The sequence below is a fragment of the Ambystoma mexicanum genome, chromosome 5p (genome assembly GCF_040938575.1).
Source record: "Ambystoma mexicanum isolate Mex_15411 chromosome 5p, UKY_AmexF1_1, whole genome shotgun sequence".
NCBI classification, from domain to species: Eukaryota; Metazoa; Chordata; class Amphibia; order Caudata; family Ambystomatidae; genus Ambystoma; species Ambystoma mexicanum.
The window spans coordinates 277,807,307-277,827,992 of NC_090930.1; the positions used below are offsets into that span (position 1 = coordinate 277,807,307).

Below are 20,686 nucleotides of genomic sequence, written 5' to 3' on the forward strand. Positions count from 1 at the left end.
ATGGGGCTTGAAGTCCCAAACGGTTAAGTTAGCTTTTCTTACTTCTTCTGTTTTATAATAAGCCATTAGACGTTTGGGGTCTCAGGAGAAGTTAAACAAGGGGGTTTCCCATTCCTCCTGACCAGCTTCCTCCTTAGGTGATCCTCCCGCAAAACATAACCCACAGGGTCGGGATCAGAAAGCTTCTGCCTTTCCCTGGTCACATGAGAAGGGTCCCAGGCCAGGTTTTCTGGGACAATCATTACTGATTCGGCACAAGACCGAGTGGATGAACGAACCGAGGATCACCAGAATTAGGAGAGTCTTAAAGTTAGCCTATCAGACTATGCTCCAACACTGAGTTAAGCGTGCTGGAGAAAGGATTGGGGGATGTCACAACCAACATGCATGACACATTTCATTTCTGTCTCGAATTCCATCAAATGATGTGAAAAATCAATCTAAAACAGTTTTTGAGACAAAGAGTGTGAGACAATACACAATGAGTCAGGGTTACGGAATCCCTCCTTTTTATCCTCCCGCTATGCAGAATCAAAGTCCAGAAGCACAAGTATTTGAGAATAGAGTGCTCACTGCAATAGAACATATAGAGAAGATGAAAAACAAGAGATCCTTTTAGAATGTGTGTAAAGAGGAAAGAGAAGCAATTCGAAATTATAGCACAAAATGACACAATCATAATTTGGAAAGCAGACAAGGGAGGCACCATTGTGATCCTAAATAGAAAGGGCCACATTATGGAATGTGGGAACCAATTAAATTACTCCATGTGTTATGAGAAACCTGACGAAGGCTTCACAGAAAGCAACAAATCACAGAGAAAGTGGAAAAAGCACTCCACAGGAATTGGAACAGTAAACAAGAAGCCCAATTCCTTATTAAAAGTAAACAAAGGATTCAGAAATTCTACGTCCTCCCAAAGATACCTAAATCTATAATCAACGCTTCGGGACGCACAATTGTAGCATGTATTGACTTGGTGTTGGAACCATTATCCACATTTGCTGAATTATACCTCAGACTGTTTGTGAAGTCTACAAGAACATCTATAAAAGACACTACAGAGATAATACAATTCATTGAAAGACTGGAGTTCTAGAATGGTATGGACATTACATCCTTAAACACGATGATTCCACAAGCAGCTACACTGACCATGTTAGAAAATCTACTGTACTCCAAACGAGAAAATCAATGTACACGCTACTCATTCATTTTATGGTGTGTGGAAATGACGTTTAGAGAAAACTATTTCATGTTTCTCAACAAGTTTTATCACCAGATTCATGGTACAGTGATGAGTGCCACAGTGGCACAGAGTGTGGCAAATCTTTATTGTTGAGCTTTTAAAGGAAACTAAAATATATGCTGACCATAATCCATACAGAAATAATTTCATACTATAGAGATGTTACATCGATGAAGTGCTTTTAATATGGAAGAGAGGTGAGAGGGAAGCTAGATCCTTTGTAAAATGGTTAAACAATCAAAACAGGTTCCTGCAATTTACTGCTAAATTTAGCTATAAAGAAATGAATTTTCTTTATGTCACATTTCTTGCAATGGCGCAGACGGGCTAAAAAACGGTGGTGCGGAAGGTTGCCCAGAGCATTGCCAGTGGTTCAGATTGATTCAAAACCTTCCACCCATCCCTTTTTTTGGTTGTCGTTAGTCTCCCTATGTGAGAGAGTGTATGGCCAGACGTGGGTCCCATGCTCGCTGCGCCATAGGGAGCCAAGCTGCACCTCACGGAAGAGGGCCAACAAGGCCAAAACATGTCTGGGGTTGCTTGTGTTTCCGTGCAGAGGGGACCTGGCCTAGCAGTTAGGGCTGATCTGCTACCATTGGTGGCAGTACCTGATTGATTTGCATTTACCTGGGCCCCTTTTGCAATGGCACAGACAGGCTAAAAACAGTGGTGTGGAAGGTTGCCCAGAGCATTGCCAGTGTTGTGTGGAAGGTTGTCCACAGCATTGCCAGTGCTTCAGATTGATTCAAACCCTTCCAACCATAGGGCTGTCACAAAGATAGAAATGAGAATGTGCTAGGAGTGAAACCTTTCCACAAACTAACAGACAAGAACTCACTCCTATGTCACACCAGCTTCCATCCTAAACATACTAAGGATAATCCCCCACTTGGTACATTTTTAAGACTGAACAGAAACAGCTTCAATAAAATCATCTTTTTAGAAGAAGCAAAATCATTGGGAGATAGATTAGCACAGCAAGGCTACCCAAGAAGCCTAATAAATAGAGCACTGAAAAGAGCAAAACATAATGATAGGAATGCTTTGCTAGGACATATGAGAAAAGATAAACATAGTGTTTGCTAATACTTTCTCCAATTTGTCAGATTACATCAGGAAAGTGCTAATGACAAATTGGAGAACATTGGAAGGTGGTCAAACTCCCCTTGAAAAGCCAGTGTTTACGTTCAAAAGTAGTACAAATCTGAAAAACCAGATTATAAAAAATGATGTCAGGATAAAAAGTGAAACCAATCAAAATTGACTGGTATGTGGGGCACAAAGAAACTGTGATCAGTGCAAATACTATGAACAAACACGGAAAAGTATTGTGTCCCTAGTGCCCCTGTAATCGACTGTAAAACAGGAAAGCGAGGTTAAGAATGACAGAGCAAGCAACTGCTGTGTTATAAATAGAATGATGACAGCCCCTCTGGTTGAACATTATGTAGAAAAACAGCATAAACCAGAGGAATTGAGGTAGACTGTGCTGTATCATATGAAAAAAAGAAAAGATGATGAAGCAGACAAAGAATGTCTACTCAGAAAAGAACAGGAGCTAATTAGTCGTTACTAAATGCAAGGAGAGAGGTTTGAATGAATGCATTGAGTGGTACAAATGACAAACAATTACCCATGTGTTGATCTAAGGAGTCCCTAGTGACGAGGTAACTTGTGTGTATCAGATTGTTTGTTATCATTACGCTTGGGGTAGTTTACTGCTTAGAGTTGGGAGTACTGGAATAGGTAATAAGACTCATGTTCTGTCAAAGGAAACATATGAGACATTTGAGGAAATGACCTGCAAACTTCAAGGACGTTCACAGCGTATAATCAGGCTACGTGCATGATGGAATAAGGAGCGACAGCTGTAGTGGGAAAAGACGGCGTTGCTTGCCATACGAGCTACAGAAGCCAGCGTTAGGGAAATGCATGTCAGGCAGACAGAACTCTCTGCTGAGTTCATCATACACAGCGGCTCTACATGGACTAGGAACGGTGTACTGAACCCTTGAGAGACACAAGTAAGAGATTTATAGTGCATGCTCCACATTAGATTGGGTTATGCTTTTAGAGGCTAGTGGGAATCAGTTGGTCACTGGAGGATTTATCTCTATTCCAGTGGCCGGTGAGCGCCTTCCTACTGGAAGAGTAATGCGGCAGACATTCAAGGCACGTGAGTGCACTGGTTAATGTCTAGGCACTTTATTGTAGTATAGGGTGACAAGCATTTACATCAATAGCAATGTGTCATTTGGTATACATTCAACAGGTGGATGGCTGTTGTAATTTGCTTGGGAGACGCACGAATCTCATGCATAAGGAATATGCCCCAAAACACATATTGTCACGTGCAGGGCCAATGGACATTTGGCTAGAGATGGGAAAGCCCCGCAGATGAAGAAAGAATTCTGTATTTGAAATGCATATAAGTTGTTATTTAAAGAAAAAACAACATTGGGAGTTTATATGAATTAATATATGTATGAGAACGGCAAAACTATAAGTAATTGATTCTGTGTTTAGTTTTCCCAGCACCAGACTCCTGCTGAACTTCCGACAATCAGAGTGTTGTATATGGAGCAAAACATGTTGGGTGCATGTCATAATATTTGTATCATTCTTCAGGACCAATAATTGGTGTTTGACAACTATTAAACTGGAGTATGGTTTACTATAGGCATTGATGTGCACCAACTATATATTTGTTACTGTAAATACAAGTAAAACAATCTTTTTAAAAGTACGCTAGGTTATATATATATATGGGGATGATTTCATTGGTTGAATATTTATTAAGAGTGATATAAATGTAATGAACTTTTAACTTTGATGAAATTGTATAACAAATTATGTGATGCAATATTGTTGCATTGGAACTTTAAAAAAGTATTAGTAATAGTGCCATAGGAGGTTGTGTAGTTTGGTATTAGCACTTTAATTTTTGTATTTAAACTGTGTTGTGTGTAATTTGTATTGAAAATATAGGAAAAATGAATTAATAAATAATAAAACGACATATAACTACACGCCATTTCATGGTGTGGAGTGTAATTAATGGGTCTTGTTATAAAATGCCTTGTTGTGTGTAACATGTTTCTCCTGCATCTAAAATTAGGGAGTCAATAATGGTGCGTGGATTTTCTTTGTTTAAGAGACAAGTCAGTAATTTGCTAGCTTTATCGGCATTCTTATGTAAGCTTTCTGTGTAGGTTGCCCTATCATGCTTGCCCAATCTTTGCCATAATTTTGAGCAGCTTGCTCAGAGATCACCCAGATCGAGTTCCTCTTTCACTTGAGTCATTCCCAACGACTCGGGATCCAGTATTTGTTGTTCTATTCGATACAGCTGTCACATTATTGTTTTGCAAACCCCCGTCCTGGATGAGATATACAGCCTCTGTGAAGTAACTTTAAAGTAACTTTCAATACTTAAATATTAACACAGTTAGGTGTTATACAACACAAACATTGATGTTACTACTTCATAGAAGTAGCTAGAAATCAAGAAAGAGACACTTCCCAAGCACTGCTATAATAGACCTAGTCATAGCATCAAAATGTCTAGAAAATGGAGCAAGAACCCAATCATGTTATGTTAGCGCGTCATAAATCCATATTTGGGTGTGCGTGTATATATGTCTATACACAGGTCAGGGTAGACTAAAGGAGCTCTTACCGCAGTGTTTGACAACCTTAGAGCCAGCTTACACAGTCATCCTCATTACGGGTCCGGCGGTAGCCGTGCCGTTAAAACCAGCAGGTAGCCGCCGGGCCTGTATTGAATTACCGGTGCCTGACTTCCCGGTGCCACGATCTATTCCAAGTCCGGTGGCCAGGAAGTCAGGTGCTGGTAATTCTGTTAGTCCCCATTCCCATGGAGTCCTATAGGACTCCATGGGAATGGAGCATCGGCACCGTTAACAGCGGTGCCGGTGCTCCCGTGACAACTCTGCGAGCGGGTGCCATCCGGCCCGGCAGATCTGACCCTGGCGGGCGGGACGGCACCTGCCCACAGAGTCGTACTGTGCTGGTCTGGTAACAACGGTGCTGGTAGTCTTACCGGCATAGTTATAATGATGCCCAGTAGCTTAGGAATTTACACATTGGCTGATTCAACCCACGCAGATGCTGTTTTGCTCAATCTTCATGGACCTTCAAGCTTCTTCTTCGTGGTCTTTCTTTCTGAGCTGGTCTAGCATGAGACTGTGCTGAAGGCAGTGCACCGTGGCTTTTGGGGTCAAAGAGGGCATACACAGCAGCTGCCCAGTTTAGGAGCGAGTTTGGAGTACCACTACTGCTTTTTCTGACATTTTCCTCAGACATCTTTGCAACTTGTGTACATGTTGTAAATGTAACAGCACAATTCAGTCAACGCCCCATGCACTTCTGAGAGACAGCCCTGCAGCCCCTCTCCTCCTTCCTCTCGTCTGTGGAGCAAATGGCTGTCAATGGGGGAGGTGGTATCTTCCCTGGCACCAGGAGAGCCCCTATGGGGAACAGCTCACACCTTGTGCGTATGCTAATCCCTGGCAGCCACTCCCCACCTTTGGAGGGACAGCCCTTAAAATCTGGATCAATAAATCATGGCTATGTTTGTCCGGTTGCCATCATTTAGCTGTGGCACAAATAAGGGAAGCCCTTAGAGACCCTTAGCTGGAAAGGGGCAAGAGAGACTGCAAACTCGAGATTGCAGTCTTATTGAAAAATCCACCACATCACCCAGCCCCAAAACCCATGTCTGTAACTGACAACGCACTGCTCTTCATCATCCTGCAGCCGTTGCATCTCCACGTCCTCTTTTTTAGGGCGAAGGTGCTGCATATTTTTTCAGGAATCCGCACTCCACCTTTTCTGCTCTGCCTTTCATCGTGAAAAACCCCCTGCAGGCTTGAAGCATCACTCTGATACAGAGGGCCTGGTGCCACCTCAAAACCATGTGAGTTTTTTGTCTGTTGTTGTAATGTATGAGAAAAGTTGGGGGATGAGGGAGACAGCAGGGTAGACCACTGGCCGGAATGAGCAGGGATTCTGGGCCATGCCCCTATGAATGCCTCATGAATGCCTGACAAACGTCTTCTTGCCCTGACCAAGGCAGCCCTGCCCCGACGGCCACAATTCACAACAGGCCACTGAGCACAGCACCTGAGCATGGTAGAGTGAGCTTCAAAGCATTTGTCATCCGGACAACCAGCATGCTAAGCAAGGCAAAATTGTGACTACGGCCCCAAATTTCAAGAACTCCTTTCTTTGATCCAAAGATGTGTGCCTCCCATAGCCCTTAGCTATAGCTTTAACATGCCCAGGCTTACCATGGGGTCAGTAAATTCCAAACATGCTCCCTCGTGCGGTGAACACCTCTTTCCAGCTATCTCTCCTTTCTGCACTGTGCCCCATAGAATACAGCTGAGTCCCTCAATATATTTGGTCCAATAGTACACATAGATCCTCCACCTTTGCCTTCTCATGCCTCTCTGAGTATCTTACCTATCCCCTGCCCTCATCCCAAATATATGTCTGACTTTGCTCCTCCCTGCCACTACCGCATGTTCTACCATACTCCTCCTTTGCCTCTCTGACAGGCAAAGCCCTTCAACGCCATAACCTATGGCAGGAGACGCTGTACATATGCAATATAACAGCTCCTAAAGGACAAATCTAGGGAAGCTGCTGTAAGGGCGCTGGGATGATTCCTCTCCCCCACCCAGATACTGCGCTGAAGACTTGGCGTACCCCCAAACTCTTCCCTCTTTCTAATGTCGGAGAAGGGTGGGGGCAAAGAGGCAATGTCATCAATATGGAGATTTGGAATGAAGGTCAGATGATGCTGCTATTTCCAGACTGGTTTAAGGCCCCGCTGGAGAGACAAAGCGACATGCTTGATATCAGAAGTGACAAACAGAAGAATGGGACACAGCGATGGTGGCTTACCCCACAAATCGGAAAGGGACCAACAAGGGGACACCATTTGTATATGTGGAGGCCATGCACTCTTTCTTGGAGAACGAGGTGGGCTTGGAGGTTGTATGTGAGCATATGCATCTGGTTCACTAAGTGCCTGTGTACAGGAATCTGGGTTATTGGTTTGTTGTATTTGTGGTTTCTATAAGAGATCTTTGTCTCCCAATAGCATACGTCGAAAAAATAATTGATTCATATTTAAGAACTTTCTGATTAAATGGACTTACTTATAGCACATTGCTGCAATCAAATTCCCCCTTACATTCTTTCCAGTAGAAGGAATGTGTTTGTGGCAAAAGGATCAGAAAAGATGACTTCATAGCTTTGAATGTCTTCACTGTGTTTGTTATAGTGAGTGAGCACACCTTATAAAGAACTCGCCAGTACAATTATTCCCCGAAGTATAAAGCACTATCTGGTAATCATAAGTCAGAAATAATTGGTTGCCTGAGTTTTTGCCTCAGCTTTATTTACTACAAAAACCGTTAGTGCTTAAGAAGAGGCTCACCCCCAGTATTTAGCACTAAATATAAATGGGGTATTAATTGCAAAAGGCAGTGAAGAACATTTTCCTAGCACACAAAAGCTCAGAATTTACATCAGTTGTCATCCCATATATGCACAAAAAATGCAAGATGCTAAGTCACCGTAATACGTACATATGTTCACGAGTAATTGCTCTGCCTTCAATTTGTCGCTGTACATTTCTTCTGGGGATCGTGGTTTAATAGGTGGTGCAGGTTCTCCATTGGGCCAAAGTAGCTCCCTCAAGCTGTCAATAGAGGTTTGCAGATGACTTGCACTGCACATGTCCTTCACTTTACTAAACAGAACCCTTTCGTAGCCGGAACTGAAAGAAATATTAAGAAATCTATGATTTTGCTCTTTGCCTTTGTTCATGTTGTCAGTTGTATATTACAGTTTCAGTTTGTATTTTTAGATTCAGGAAGCATTTTTCCCCCCCAACAGGTTTGGGTAGTATTACACATCTAAGAGGCTGAATAAATGTGAACAGAACAACAAATGACTCACTTCTCTGTGATGTTCCTTCTGATGGATGTTCCTCCCATAGATTTCACACCTTTGACATGCTATCTCTAGTGCCAGTTGGCCCCTGAAACTTGTTTTGCCATCAGGGCTGCAGCAATGCTATGTATGGACTTCGTCCGGTGCCAATGCGTGCCTCACGCTAAACATGACGTTATAAACAGTATGTATGGAGCTGCTGCGGAAATCTTCCCATTCTGTTGGAGTCAATGTCTTTTTCAGAAATGGTACTCTGTCCGGAGAGTAGGAAGAAGTCGATGAAGACCTAAGTTGTTGCTTCTTGCTTTTTTGTGAGAGGGTGACGAATAGTGTTGTGACCTCGATCTCAAGCACTTCTGAGGTCTAGAGCGCTTTCTCTCAGGGGACATGTCCCTATAGTCTGAGGAAGACTTTCTATTAGCTGCGGTAATGGAGGGGGATTTGGGAGAGAGCTTACCTGCTTCGAGCTTCCCCTTCCTTTCCCGCAAGGCCTTGGCCGTCATGAACTGGCACGAGCCACAGTCATCGACCTTGTTGCCTACTCCCAGGCACCACAGACAGACTCAGTGCAGATCTGTAATGGACATTTTTGGCCCACATGTCGAGTAGATAAATAATCACGTATTTGAAATTTTGCTGAGGCGATGTCGCTCCGAAGCATGTTAACATGCGGAAAAAATGCAACTGAGGCAGCGGTCACCGCGCGTGTTTCATATACCAGCGTCAGCGTCACGGCCGATGATAGTATGGAGGCCATTGAGGGCTATGACTTGACGCTCCACGACGCTCGACTCTATGAAAGAGTTTTCCAAAGCAAGCTGCAGTCATTCTTGGATATATCAAAGATGAGGAATATGTGGGAGGACACAATCCATTGGAAGTGCTTTTTTTGTTTTCTGGATAACTTTATTTTTTAATAAATCTTTCCCAACATTTCCAGTCTAGGGGCAAGGGGAGGGTGTGAGTTCAAACTTGTCTGCAGAATTTCAGCCAAATTCATTGTACGAGTTAAAAGTTATGAGCAATTAATTTGTATGATTTCCTATGGAACTCACAACCTACCTTAACTATAGTATGGCGACCGCTGTATGTGTTCGTGTGACACATTTTCTTCAATGAGGTGGATTTGATTGAAATGCTACTGCTCAACACCTAGGCCATCACGTCACCCCTGTCCTCCCCAGCACCGGGTAAAGCTGTACCCCTCCTCTGTCCCCCTTTGTATCCCACCCCTTGCTATATATCCGTTCTGTTATCATTGAAAAGCAATCCGTTATGCATCTGTAACCTTGTACACATATGTAAAGAGCTCCGTTATGTATCTGTATTGGTGTATACCTCTGTAAAGCGCTCAGTTGCTTCTCAAAGCTAGGTCCGCGCTCAATAAATACCATAACAATAATTATCAAAGTGTGGAGGCGCAGTATAGAGGGATTGAGAAACACTGGAGGAATAGAAGATTGTAGGGAGGAGTGAGATGAAGGGAGCATGCAGAAATTGTGAGAAAAGGAGAGGTGAGAGTGAGCGTGTTGGAGAAAGGACTGACTCCAACAGATTACCTATAAGGCACTATCCGCTATTCCAGTAGAACACTAACAACTGGATAGAGTAGGGGTTGTTAGGAGGTCCTTTAGGGAGTTTAGAGAGATAAGGCATCCGGCCTCTAGGTCCTTCTGTATATACTAACTTTGGCTCAGGGGTGCCTGGTTAGAGAGGAGGTTTGACTAAAGAGGAGAGAAAGAGACAGCCCCAGGGCCCATAAAGATTTCAATAAAAACTCTTGAACCGCCTCTGAGGTTTAGAGTGATTCTAGTGCCATCTGTAACAGATAGTGTCACAGATGACACAAGAATCACTCCAAATCTAGATCCTTACACAGAGGTCACCAACATGCTAAGCGTTATGCAAGTGACAAACGTGGCCCGGCTTCCCACCCGAGTCTCAGCAGGAGGACCAAAATGTAATCTATATGATGATGAAGAAGTCACTATTCATCCTAGAGGACAGGCCATGGTTCATACGGGCTAAAACTGGAACTGCCAGAGGGAACCTAGATCCAAAGTCATGGTTGGCCCAGAGGTATTCCCTGGGGGTGGGAGCAGCATTGATTGATGGGGACTACCAGAGAGAGGTCATGGTGATACTGCTGAATCTAGCTGATCTAGGAACTTATCTGGAAAACTGTAACAACAATCCGCCGCACATTTTGCAATGCCCAGTGGCATGGCTATCGTACACGGATGACATTGTTCTATTTGATCAAACAGCACTGGGACAACAAAACAGCTTAAAGACACTAGAAGAGTTCTCTTTGATAAATGATATTATCAAAAATCTAGCAAAAACTTCAAATTGAATTTTATTGCCATTTCGAAAATTGTGTTACAAACCATCGTTACATCTCCTCCTCAAAACCAAACCCCCCCCCCCCAAGACCAGCTTGTCCTCTCACCCACCTTCCCTTCACCTCCTCCCCCCTCATGCAACAGGTCCTTATCGAGTCCACAAAGTTCAAATTTGGGGTAGCCCCCTTTTTAGTGAAAGGCAGGCCAGCATTACTTCTGCAATTGTCAATCTATCAAACATGTTGGCTGGCCATGTAGGTGAGTGATCTGTCTATTTCGAGGCCAAAGCATAGCTTGATTCGCGTAGGTTTCGTTTCCACAAGACACCCCTGGCATCAAACAGTACAAGGCACATTCCTCTCCCAGCCATTCCAACTCTAAATCCTCATCATCCTACCCCCCCTCAGTGTCTATATTTAGCAAATAAGGGGAGCCATAGGCTGTCAATGTTAAACCGGGAATCGTCCAATACATGCGCGAGGTATTCCATATCATAAATCGCCCTGACCTTTGCCACCCATTCCTCCTCCACCGGCATACGCAGTTTTTGCCACAGTTGGGCCAAACAATATCTGGCAGAGACCAACATTATGTGCAGCATATGCCCCCCTTCAACCTCCTCTTCCTCCTCTAACCCCACCCCAAAGAGGAAGAGCCACGGTGAGAGCTCCCTGTGGATCCTGTCAACGCCCTTAATCCACGATAGGACATCCCTCCAGCATGACTGCACTTTAGGACAACCCCGCCACATGTGTATATAGTCACCCCTCACCTGTTGGCACGTCCAGCAGCGTGGGTCATATCCTTTATGCATTTTCGCTATCCTAGCCGGCGGGTAATGCCATCTATGTATCAATTTTAATGCTTGGTGCATATACTGCAGGGAGATCGTGGACTACCCAACCCTTCTACAGATCTATGTCCATAAGGCATCCTCAATGCCTCTCCCTAGATCCACCCCCCCACCTGGTCCTCGCTCAAAATCCATCAATTCCCTCCTCAGGTTCTCACCCCACCGGCTGTCCGTTAGGACTCCCTTCAGCTGCAGGTATCAGAAAGGTGACAGTTTCCTCCAGCCTACTCAATGGGAGAAAGGCGCCTCATTCCCACATTTGTTCGGCTCTAGTGAGGCCCCCCTCGTACCAGAGTTGAAATGCTAGTGGCTCCCCTATCTCATCCCTCATGTGCAGTTGAAGGGCAATGGCCATGAGGAGAGCCACTTGTACCCCCTCGCCTTCCTTCCATGTAACCCACAGGACTTCCAGCACTGGGTGGAGCAAAACCCTTTGTGGGATATGGGATCTGGGCACCCACAGCTATTCTCCCAGTGAAACTGGGGCTAGTATCGCATTATCCATTGGCACCCACTGTTTATCGGAGAGCAGATTCATGTAGTCTGTCTACCATGACCCAGAGCTGAGCCGCTTTATGGTAGGTCTCTAGGTCTGGGAATCCCCCCCCTCATCCTTTGGTAAGACCAAGATCCTGTAGGCCACTCTATACTTTTCCCCCGCCCAAAGACATTGTAGTATAGCGATCTTCACCTCAGTGAAAAAGGATGGCGGGATCATTACCAGGAGCATCTGGAATAAAAATAAAAATGTGGCCGCACCACCATCTTAATGGCATTCAGGCGCGCCATCCAAGAGAACCCTAATCTCGCCCACCCCTCCATGTCGTTTCTCGTGGCTGCCCACAATGGCAGGAAGTTCTTGGGGAAGAGATCACCACAGTTACGCGTCACCTGAATTCCCAGGTAACGAAAAGAGTCCTCCTGAACCTGAATCTGCAACTTTTCAATGTATCAACTGCTCTGTCCTCCTCTGAAAAATACACATGCACCTCGGAAAATCTCGGAAGAACCCACCCCTCAGCAAGGTGTTGTTACACCTTCAGCGCAATTGCTGCCTGGGGCTCCTTTATCTTCATTCTGCCACCATCAACTTGTGATCGGACCCAGTAATTGCCTCAACCGTGGGCGCCCCCACCTCAGTCTTCCTGTCAAGCGGAACCAGTAGCAAGTCTATCCTTGTATAGGTATGGTGTGGGGGTGAAAAAATCATGTAACCCCCGTTCCCAGGAAGTGTCCATGCCACAAGTCAGCCCAGTAATGGTCCTGCAGGAGGTGCTTGAAGGCAGTGTTTTCTGGGCCCGCCACTTTTAGACCACTGCCCTTAGCTGACCACCAGGCTATCAACGGATCTGCCACCAGATTGAAATACCCCCGCCCCCAGTATCATGGCCCCCTCTGGCCAGCCCTCCAACAACTCAAATACCTGGCGCAGGAACCCCAACTGTCACACGTTAGGAGCATATAAGGTAGCCAGGGTAACTCGCGTTTCCCTGTATAGTCCCCTTTATCCCTAGAAATTGTCCTCCAAATCCCCTCTTGACCTGTATCTTCGTCATCTTGAAAGTCGTCCCCAGTATGATACCCACTCCTTCCTTCTTTGCGATCCCTATGGGAAGCCCAAAAATTCCTATTGATTTCCTTCCCTTGTATAGCTGATTCCGCCCCCTGTTTATAGTGAATCTCTTGCAAAAAGAGGATTGCCAAGCGCTGCTTACGGAACATATTGCTCGTGAAAGATCTCTTGTTTTGGGAGTTTAGTCCTTTCACGTTTAACGTGGCTATGTGCATCTCAGCCATAACCTTTCCTTCCCATTCGCTGGTCACCCTTAACATCACTCAAGAGGTACCCCCTCATTGCCCTCCCTAAGACTCACTGCATGAAACCTCCCATCCCTCCCTTACCCAGACACACCCTCCCTAACCCTTCAACTGAGGCGTGCGACCCAAGCATGTTGGTCACACCTGTCGAACCACCAGGAATGCCGCCCCCTGCCCTTGCCACAGTGCTTGTCAGCCTTCCTATCACCCAATACCCAGGTACTACCCATCCGTATCTGTGATCACGTCCCAATTATTATTCTGCTCCATTCTGAGTCTCCCCAGTTCTGCCAATGGCCAAGCCTCTGCGGTCATGGGTGCCTTCCTCCATTGCTACTCTCCGGCCCCCTCCATCTGCCTCGGCTGCCCCTGGGGTCCCCTTGAGTTCCCTCCCCCGTGCGCAGTCATCCGCCTGGTCTACCCCCATGTAATTCAACAATCTCTACCAAACCCGAACAATAACAACGAAAGAACCGACCCTCAACTCCAACCCGTTCACACCTCTCATATCTGTCACTAAACCTCCCCCCTGAGTGCAAGCGGTCCATCCCAACCTACCCCCCAACACTGGGTATCCCAGGCCTCTTATAACAAAACAGATTTTCTCCATCCACCCGGTCATCTGCAGGGAGACCCCATCTTGGGGGACCATGTAAGGGGCATGTGAGGACCCGATATCGGGCCCTGTCACTCCCTCAGAGCAATTTAACAGGGAACCAAGTGGTCTATGTCCCTCATGTCACTTCCCTTCTGGGAGAGGGGGTGTTCAGCTTCCAAAACTTCCTGGCCCCTTAAATTCTCCGATGGCCTTGCTCCATCTGGAGGCCATGAATCCCTTGCCTCTCCTGTGTCCATTCCTCTCCTTCCACAGTGACGCTGTTCCTTTGGGATTCCACAAGACCCTCAGTGGCCCCCACAATATCTTCTTCCAACACCAGGTGAAATCGTTCGCCTTCCCATTCAAATATTAGTGCAAAGGGGTATCCCCCACCTATATCGGACTCCTTTCTCCTGTAGCCACTTTGTGAGAGGGCCACCCTTTTTCCATCTCATGACGGTCTGGGCCGAGAGAACCTGAAATATCGCAACTCTGGAGTCCTCATATTCGATAGTTCCCATGCGCCGTGCCTTCTCAAGAATGTCTGCTTTGTCACAGTAGTAATGTAGTTTTGCCAGCACCAACCGGGGTCCTCTGCACCCTTCTCCTCTTGCCCGATGCACTCCATCCAAGGTCATATGCTTCCCCTCTTTCCATACCAGGACCATCCCGATGATTTCCTGGATTTACTTTTCAAGTCCAGCCGGGGACTCTGCCATCCTTTCTCTGAGGCCATCTATTTTCGATGTCATCCGTTTTGAGGCCCAACTCCATCTCTCCTCTCTCAATGTCCCAAAACCAGACTTCGGTCTGTGCTTCGAATATACCCGTGGAGGCCTGATTCACCTCCACCCCGTTGAGCCCTTCCTCCAGTGTGACATCTTTCACTGACAGGTCCGCCATGTTGGCTCCGATATCAGTTTTCATCCCGCAGATCTCTTCCAGGATCATCTGGATATTGCTCTTGATGGTCGCTATCTCTGCAGAGCTGGGGTGGGGCCCTGCCACCTCCTTCTCCCTCTCCATTTCTCCTCCGACATGGCTGTGGTACTGGTACTGGGAAATCTTCTCTCTCCAAATCATCGACCCAGCAAACCCCTGTATCCTGACACCCCCTCACTGTCACACAGTCCACCCTCCCAAGGATGTGCTTGCAGTTCACACCTTTTCCGTTTGATGGGGACCCACCACTGTCTCACTCCAGTTTCTGCTGCTCTTCAGCACCCCAATCTTGCCAGTCTCGGTCCCTGAACAAACCACCTTCTCTCGTGGCCTCTCTGCGGCCTCAGTGGTGTGCTGGTCCACTTAGGTGTGCTTTAATCTGTGTGATGCGGGAGGGCTGCACTCCAGATAGCCTTTGGGACCAGACTCTGCTGGGTATCCTGCACAGTGCTTTTCACTTCCTCTTGCTGTCACCCACCGAAGGACAACTGTGGAGGACCGTCACCGCCCCCTCCTGCTCTGTGGATCCTTTCCTCTGCTCTGTCCCAGCACGTCTCTTGCCTCACCTCCTCTGCAGGTCAGGCCCGTCAGTGCCAGATCACCTGCTGATTCCTGTTGTGTGCTCTGGGTGAGATGGTGACCCACGTGGCCCAGCTGCTTCTCCCGGTGGGGTCCCGTCCCCCATGCACTCAGCTGGTAGCAGCCTCCCCCTCTTTCATAGCCTGCACTAGCTGCATATATGGTGTCTGCGGCAGCTCTATACACTGCTCTGTCCTCCTCTGACAGGCAGAGTGGCGAGCCCTCATCCTCGCCGGAGTGGTCCACGGTCCACCTCCGCAACGGAGCTCCTCTGGGAGCAGCCTCTTCAGCCTGCAGCAGAGCTTTCCACAACTGGGTCACCTCCCCTTTCGCGGTCTGCACTGGGCTGAACACACAATGCCTGCAGGGGCACTGTCAGTGGCCCGCTCCTCTGCTGGCTCCACAGGGTCTCTTTTTAGACCATTACTGCTACGAGTCTGCAGGAGGCACCCTTGCTCGTCGGGGTCGCCGCCTCATCCTTGCCTCCACAGCCCGCACTGGCTTGGCACATGGTGCCTGCAGGGGTGCTGTCAGCGGCCGCTTCTCCTCCCTCAGGCCTTGCAGCAGCTGTTTACTCTTGCTATTGCAGCATTCTCTTCCCTGTCTTTGTTCCCGGTCTTCCCATGGCTGCCGCAACCTGTCACTGGCACAGTTGGTGCCACACCCCTTACAACGGGTCCCGGACTCCCAACTCTCCTAACACTCCACAAAACACAAGGGCAAGGGACGCAACACAGCGTTCAGGCTTCCATTTTCCTTGCGCCCCCTGGTGGCCTCCGCAAAAACTAATTTTATGATGATAAAGACCAATGGACTTTATACTAAAAAATATAATTGGTCTCTGCAAGGGGAAAGAATTGAGGAAGTTTCTAGTTATTTATTTCTTGGATCACTTGTAACAAATAATATGAACACAGAGATCTTTTCTAAATCCATAAGAGATGGAGGGATGACAAAGTTTAAAACTATAAGATCTTTCAAAGTCTGGTGGACACTCAACTGAAGGGTTGATATAACTGTATAAAATGTGTGTTTTACCGTGTATTAGAGATATACACCTCGAAATAAACAACTTGTTTAAGTATTCTGGAGGATAAAATATGGAGGATGGCGCTAGGTTTGTCCCAGTCCATCCCTGTGGAGGCAATCTGCAGTTATCTAGGTGTCATTTCGTTAACAACACAGAAAATTGCATTCACATATAATCTCTATATTAAAATCCTGATGAGTCAGGACAAAACAAAATCCCTACACTCACACTTTTTAAATCAGGAGGGCGCTTTTAAAAGGTATTCAGCTCTAAAAGAATGGGGAAATGAGAATAGAAACTTTCTTGAGAAACATTTTTTTTATTGTACATATAGTCACAAAAAAGGACTTTTCAACTTACAAATTATCAATACATATTACTATTTCATGCAACCATACAAAGTACTATAATAAAATGTTCACATGACTAAAATCAAAATGAAAACAAAGAATAACAATATACACAATATGATTAGCCTCTTGCTCTACTTAGGTCTAACAGGTTGCAATGACAATATTACGAAGCTCAATTCATTCAACAGTTTCAAAAGAGCAATAGATAATGAGATCTCTTTTCCTGCTGATAATCTTCGCCAAAGTCTTGAGTTGATATCCAGGCAGTATAATGTACACAGTGAGCAAAATATTCTTCTTAAGAGTCAGTGTGGATGAGCAAAAAATGAATATGTGTTGCAAGTCCTGAAGATGTTCTTCTCCACACAAATCACATTCACCTGCAATTGGATCTAATTTATTCCATATTTGGTTAGTCTTGTTAGTTTTGGTCGGACACAACCAAAACCATAATAACTCATTGCGCCAGAAAGAATTAGGGAATCTCTTGATGTATGGTAATACATACAAACTTGATTTTTCACATAATGGACATTTTTTGGTATTCTTTAGATTACTAATTAGTGCTCTTGTTTTGGTCCAATCTGAACGAATTGGTGCTCGTTTGATTTTCTCAGGATTTTCTATGAGAGTCTGAGATGTACATTCACATTGAACAAGAATCCTCTGAGCATCATCTTGCGTATTTCTGAGCAAACTATATTTTTGAGTGTTGGTATATTCAAATAGGTCTTCATACAGAGATCGATCAGGTGGATTCAGAATCAATCTGTAGAGAGACAATACTTTACAATAATAATGCGATTGTAAAACATGTAAATCAAGTTCATATCTCAGTCTAGCTATTGATAAGGATTGGGGGAGGGACAAGGTATTTTTCCGTAGCCAAGCTTCTAGATGATCCCAATTGATGTTACATGAATATGGGGTACATTCCATTCCATTCCATATAAGAGGGCTGGAATTATCTTCCCGTTATACCATTTTATTAAAGGAGTTAAGGAAAATCAGCAATATGTGCACAGTAATTTTCTTAACTGGCACATATATTGATGTGTCTTCCTCTCAAGCTCTTGGGTTAATTCTTGAAGTGATGGCTTGGACCTAAGAATAAGTCCCAAGTATTTTACTTGTTTTGTTAGAATTTTTGTTGAGCTATGTGCCATTGTGATTTATGGTACCTATTGCTTGGTTTCCCAAAAATAATATTATTTTACTTGGTGGGGTTAATCTTTAAATCATTAATCAAGGCATATGCTTCCATGGTTGCAAGTAAATGTGTCAGCCCTAGCGGGGTATTATCTATTAGGGCTATGTCGTCGGCATAGGCCAGTAGATGTATTTTGATTTCCAACAAAGGGAGAAGCACATGTATAATTTTGTAAGAAAGGAACTAAGTCAGCTAGATAAAGGTTAAAGAGTAATGCTGCTAAAAGACACCCTTGTCTTACCCTGTTATCAGAAGGAATGTTTGATGACAGATCACCTTGTAAATTAAGTCTGACTCTGATAGTATTGCAATCATGCAAAGCAATGATAATTTGAAGTAACCCATGTGGGTTGGTCCATAATTTAAGTCTTTTCCATAATTTAGGCCTATTCATTAAATCAAAAGCCTTTGATAAACCAAAGAACGCAATATAAGTTGGAAGGGATTGCTTTTTTTTGGCTTTGAGCGTGTAAGATATTTATGGTCAATCCATTTAATATACATGATAACCCTTTCATAAATCCTGTTTGAAATTTTGACAGAATGTGATGACTTGTGGCCCATTTTTGCAACTCACAGAGGATCATTTGTGAAAAAATCTTACTATCACAGTCCATGAGAGAAATTGGCCGTTAGTTAGCAGTGACCCCTTTTATGAATCGGGATTATTATAGCTTGTTTCCATGAACTGGGTATTACTTTAGATATCACAATGTTCTTAAATAGTGTTGTTAGAATTAAAGACCAAATTTGAGGGTCTAATCTAGACATCTGGTTCGTTAAACCATTGGGCACGGCTGTGCAGGATTTTGAGGCAGTCATGATTAAATTCAGAATTTCATTTTCATCTATCTCCAAGCACCATTCAATGGAGTTGTTCATACAAGATTGTATTTGAGGACCCTTGCTTAATTGTTCTTTAAAATAAGACTCCCACACAAAAGCAGAAAGACTACATGTTTGTTCTAGACATTTGGTTTGATTTTGATTATTGATTAGTGCCCAGAAATGTTTAGTTTCTGATGGTAAAAGCGTTGTTAACATGGTCTGCCCGTCATTGATCTTACGCATCAATCGGTGCCCACGCGACCAATGTTTATAGATGTCTTTCAATTTGGTCTTTTCGACTTTAAAGGTGTCCTAGTCAATTTTCTTTTTTTTATAGTTCTTTCACATTACTATTAAGTTGTTTTTTTTTTGTTGATAGGTTTCTGCTCAAAAGTATATGCATGAGATTTAGTTGGCAAATTCTTTTTAGTCTGTGTTGGCTTCAAGTTCCACAAGAATTCTACATATGTTCCTGGGGCACTCAGAATTTCTAAATCCCCTGTCAGGCCCTTCGTGACCAATTAATGTAACTTCATATTTAACTACCATCCCTTATTTGTGAAGTTAACAAATCAATTTCCCCTAAAATTGATATGGAGTTTATAAACATAAGTCTCCTTACTCTAATATCTTTCTAAAGAGAAGACGATCTGTAAAGCATTGTGGTCACTTTGTCTCCAAGGAGCGACCCTAAACCATTTACACCTGTAGAATAAATCAGGCGACACTATGAAGTAATCTATTACGGTGTCACAGGTTTCCCCCCTTCCCACCTGTCGGATTTCTTTATTGGAGTTCTTCGATGGAATCTTCTTATGCACGGTGCGGGTCTTATATAATCCTGTATGGATGTCCTTGGGTTCCAGCGTGCGTTCAGCGATCCGAGTCCTGGATCGTTCAGAAGTCCGGGAAGTCCTGGAAACTGCAAGGCGTGTGCTCGGGAAGCGAGTACACGGAGATCCGGGATGCGAGTGAAGACAGAAGGGAAAGGGAATGGAAAAGTAGACAGTAATCGGGAACCGGGAACCAGGAATCAAGAGGATAACAGAGCGAACTACGGCAGCACACGTCTAGCCACAGTAAGCGGTAGCGTTGAGACACGCAGAGCCGCAGGGGCGTGTTTGCTTTATAGAACGTGATGCGTCCGATGTGGAAACTGGTAGACAGCGTTCCGTGTTGCGCAGCCATGTCGGGAGTACCGCCGAGTGTAAGCCCCTATGCGTCAGGGACCAGGAAGTCCAGAAGCGATGCGTCCGATGGTTCATGACAGCATGCCTCCTCCGAAGGCCTGTTCCTCTGGGTTTGCCTGGATGTATTGGATGTATAAGATAATAACTTTTGAGCAATCTGAGGGCATTAAGGTTTGAGATTGGTTCCCAGGTGCGTTCACTAGGAGAGTATCCTTTCCACTCTACCAGATACTGGAGCTGACCACGTCTGTACCTGGAGTCACATATTCTGGACACCTCTTACTCTAGTTGGTCATCGACAAGTACAGGGGTAGACCTAGGAGCAGTCCGGGAGGACTGGACGTATGGTTTCATTTGAGACGTGTGAAACACTGGGTGGATCCTCTTCCAGGAGTCTGGTAGTTTGAGTCGGAAGGCCACTGGGTTAATAATTTCCTTTATGGAAAAAGGGCCATAGTACCGGGGAGCCAGCTTATTCGGTCGTAAGTGTCGAGGCAGTAGTTTCGAGGATAGCCAGACCTTGTCACCCACTGCATAGGAAGGCCCTGGTCTTCTTTTAGAGTCTGCATAATGCTTGGTGTTAGTTCAAGCCTTTTCTAGGCGTTCTTTGGCTTCCTTGTGTACGTTGATGAGGGTTTCAATCTTGGGGTCGACTGTAGGTACTGGTGTAGGATGTGGGAGAATGGATGGTAAAACCGAAGGGT

General features: G+C 45.0%; 1 protein-coding gene across 1 annotated transcript in view; it reads right to left on the bottom strand.

Annotated features, from left to right (window-relative positions):
- Window positions 1-20,686, bottom strand: part of LOC138480909 (uncharacterized) — an 829,951-nt gene that overhangs the window by 128,622 nt on the left and 680,643 nt on the right. Inside the window, exon 14 of the mRNA XM_069612710.1 lies at window positions 7,870-8,060. Within this exon, the coding sequence (XP_069468811.1) occupies window positions 7,870-8,060 (191 nt within the window). The remainder of the gene's footprint in view (window positions 1-7,869; window positions 8,061-20,686) is intronic.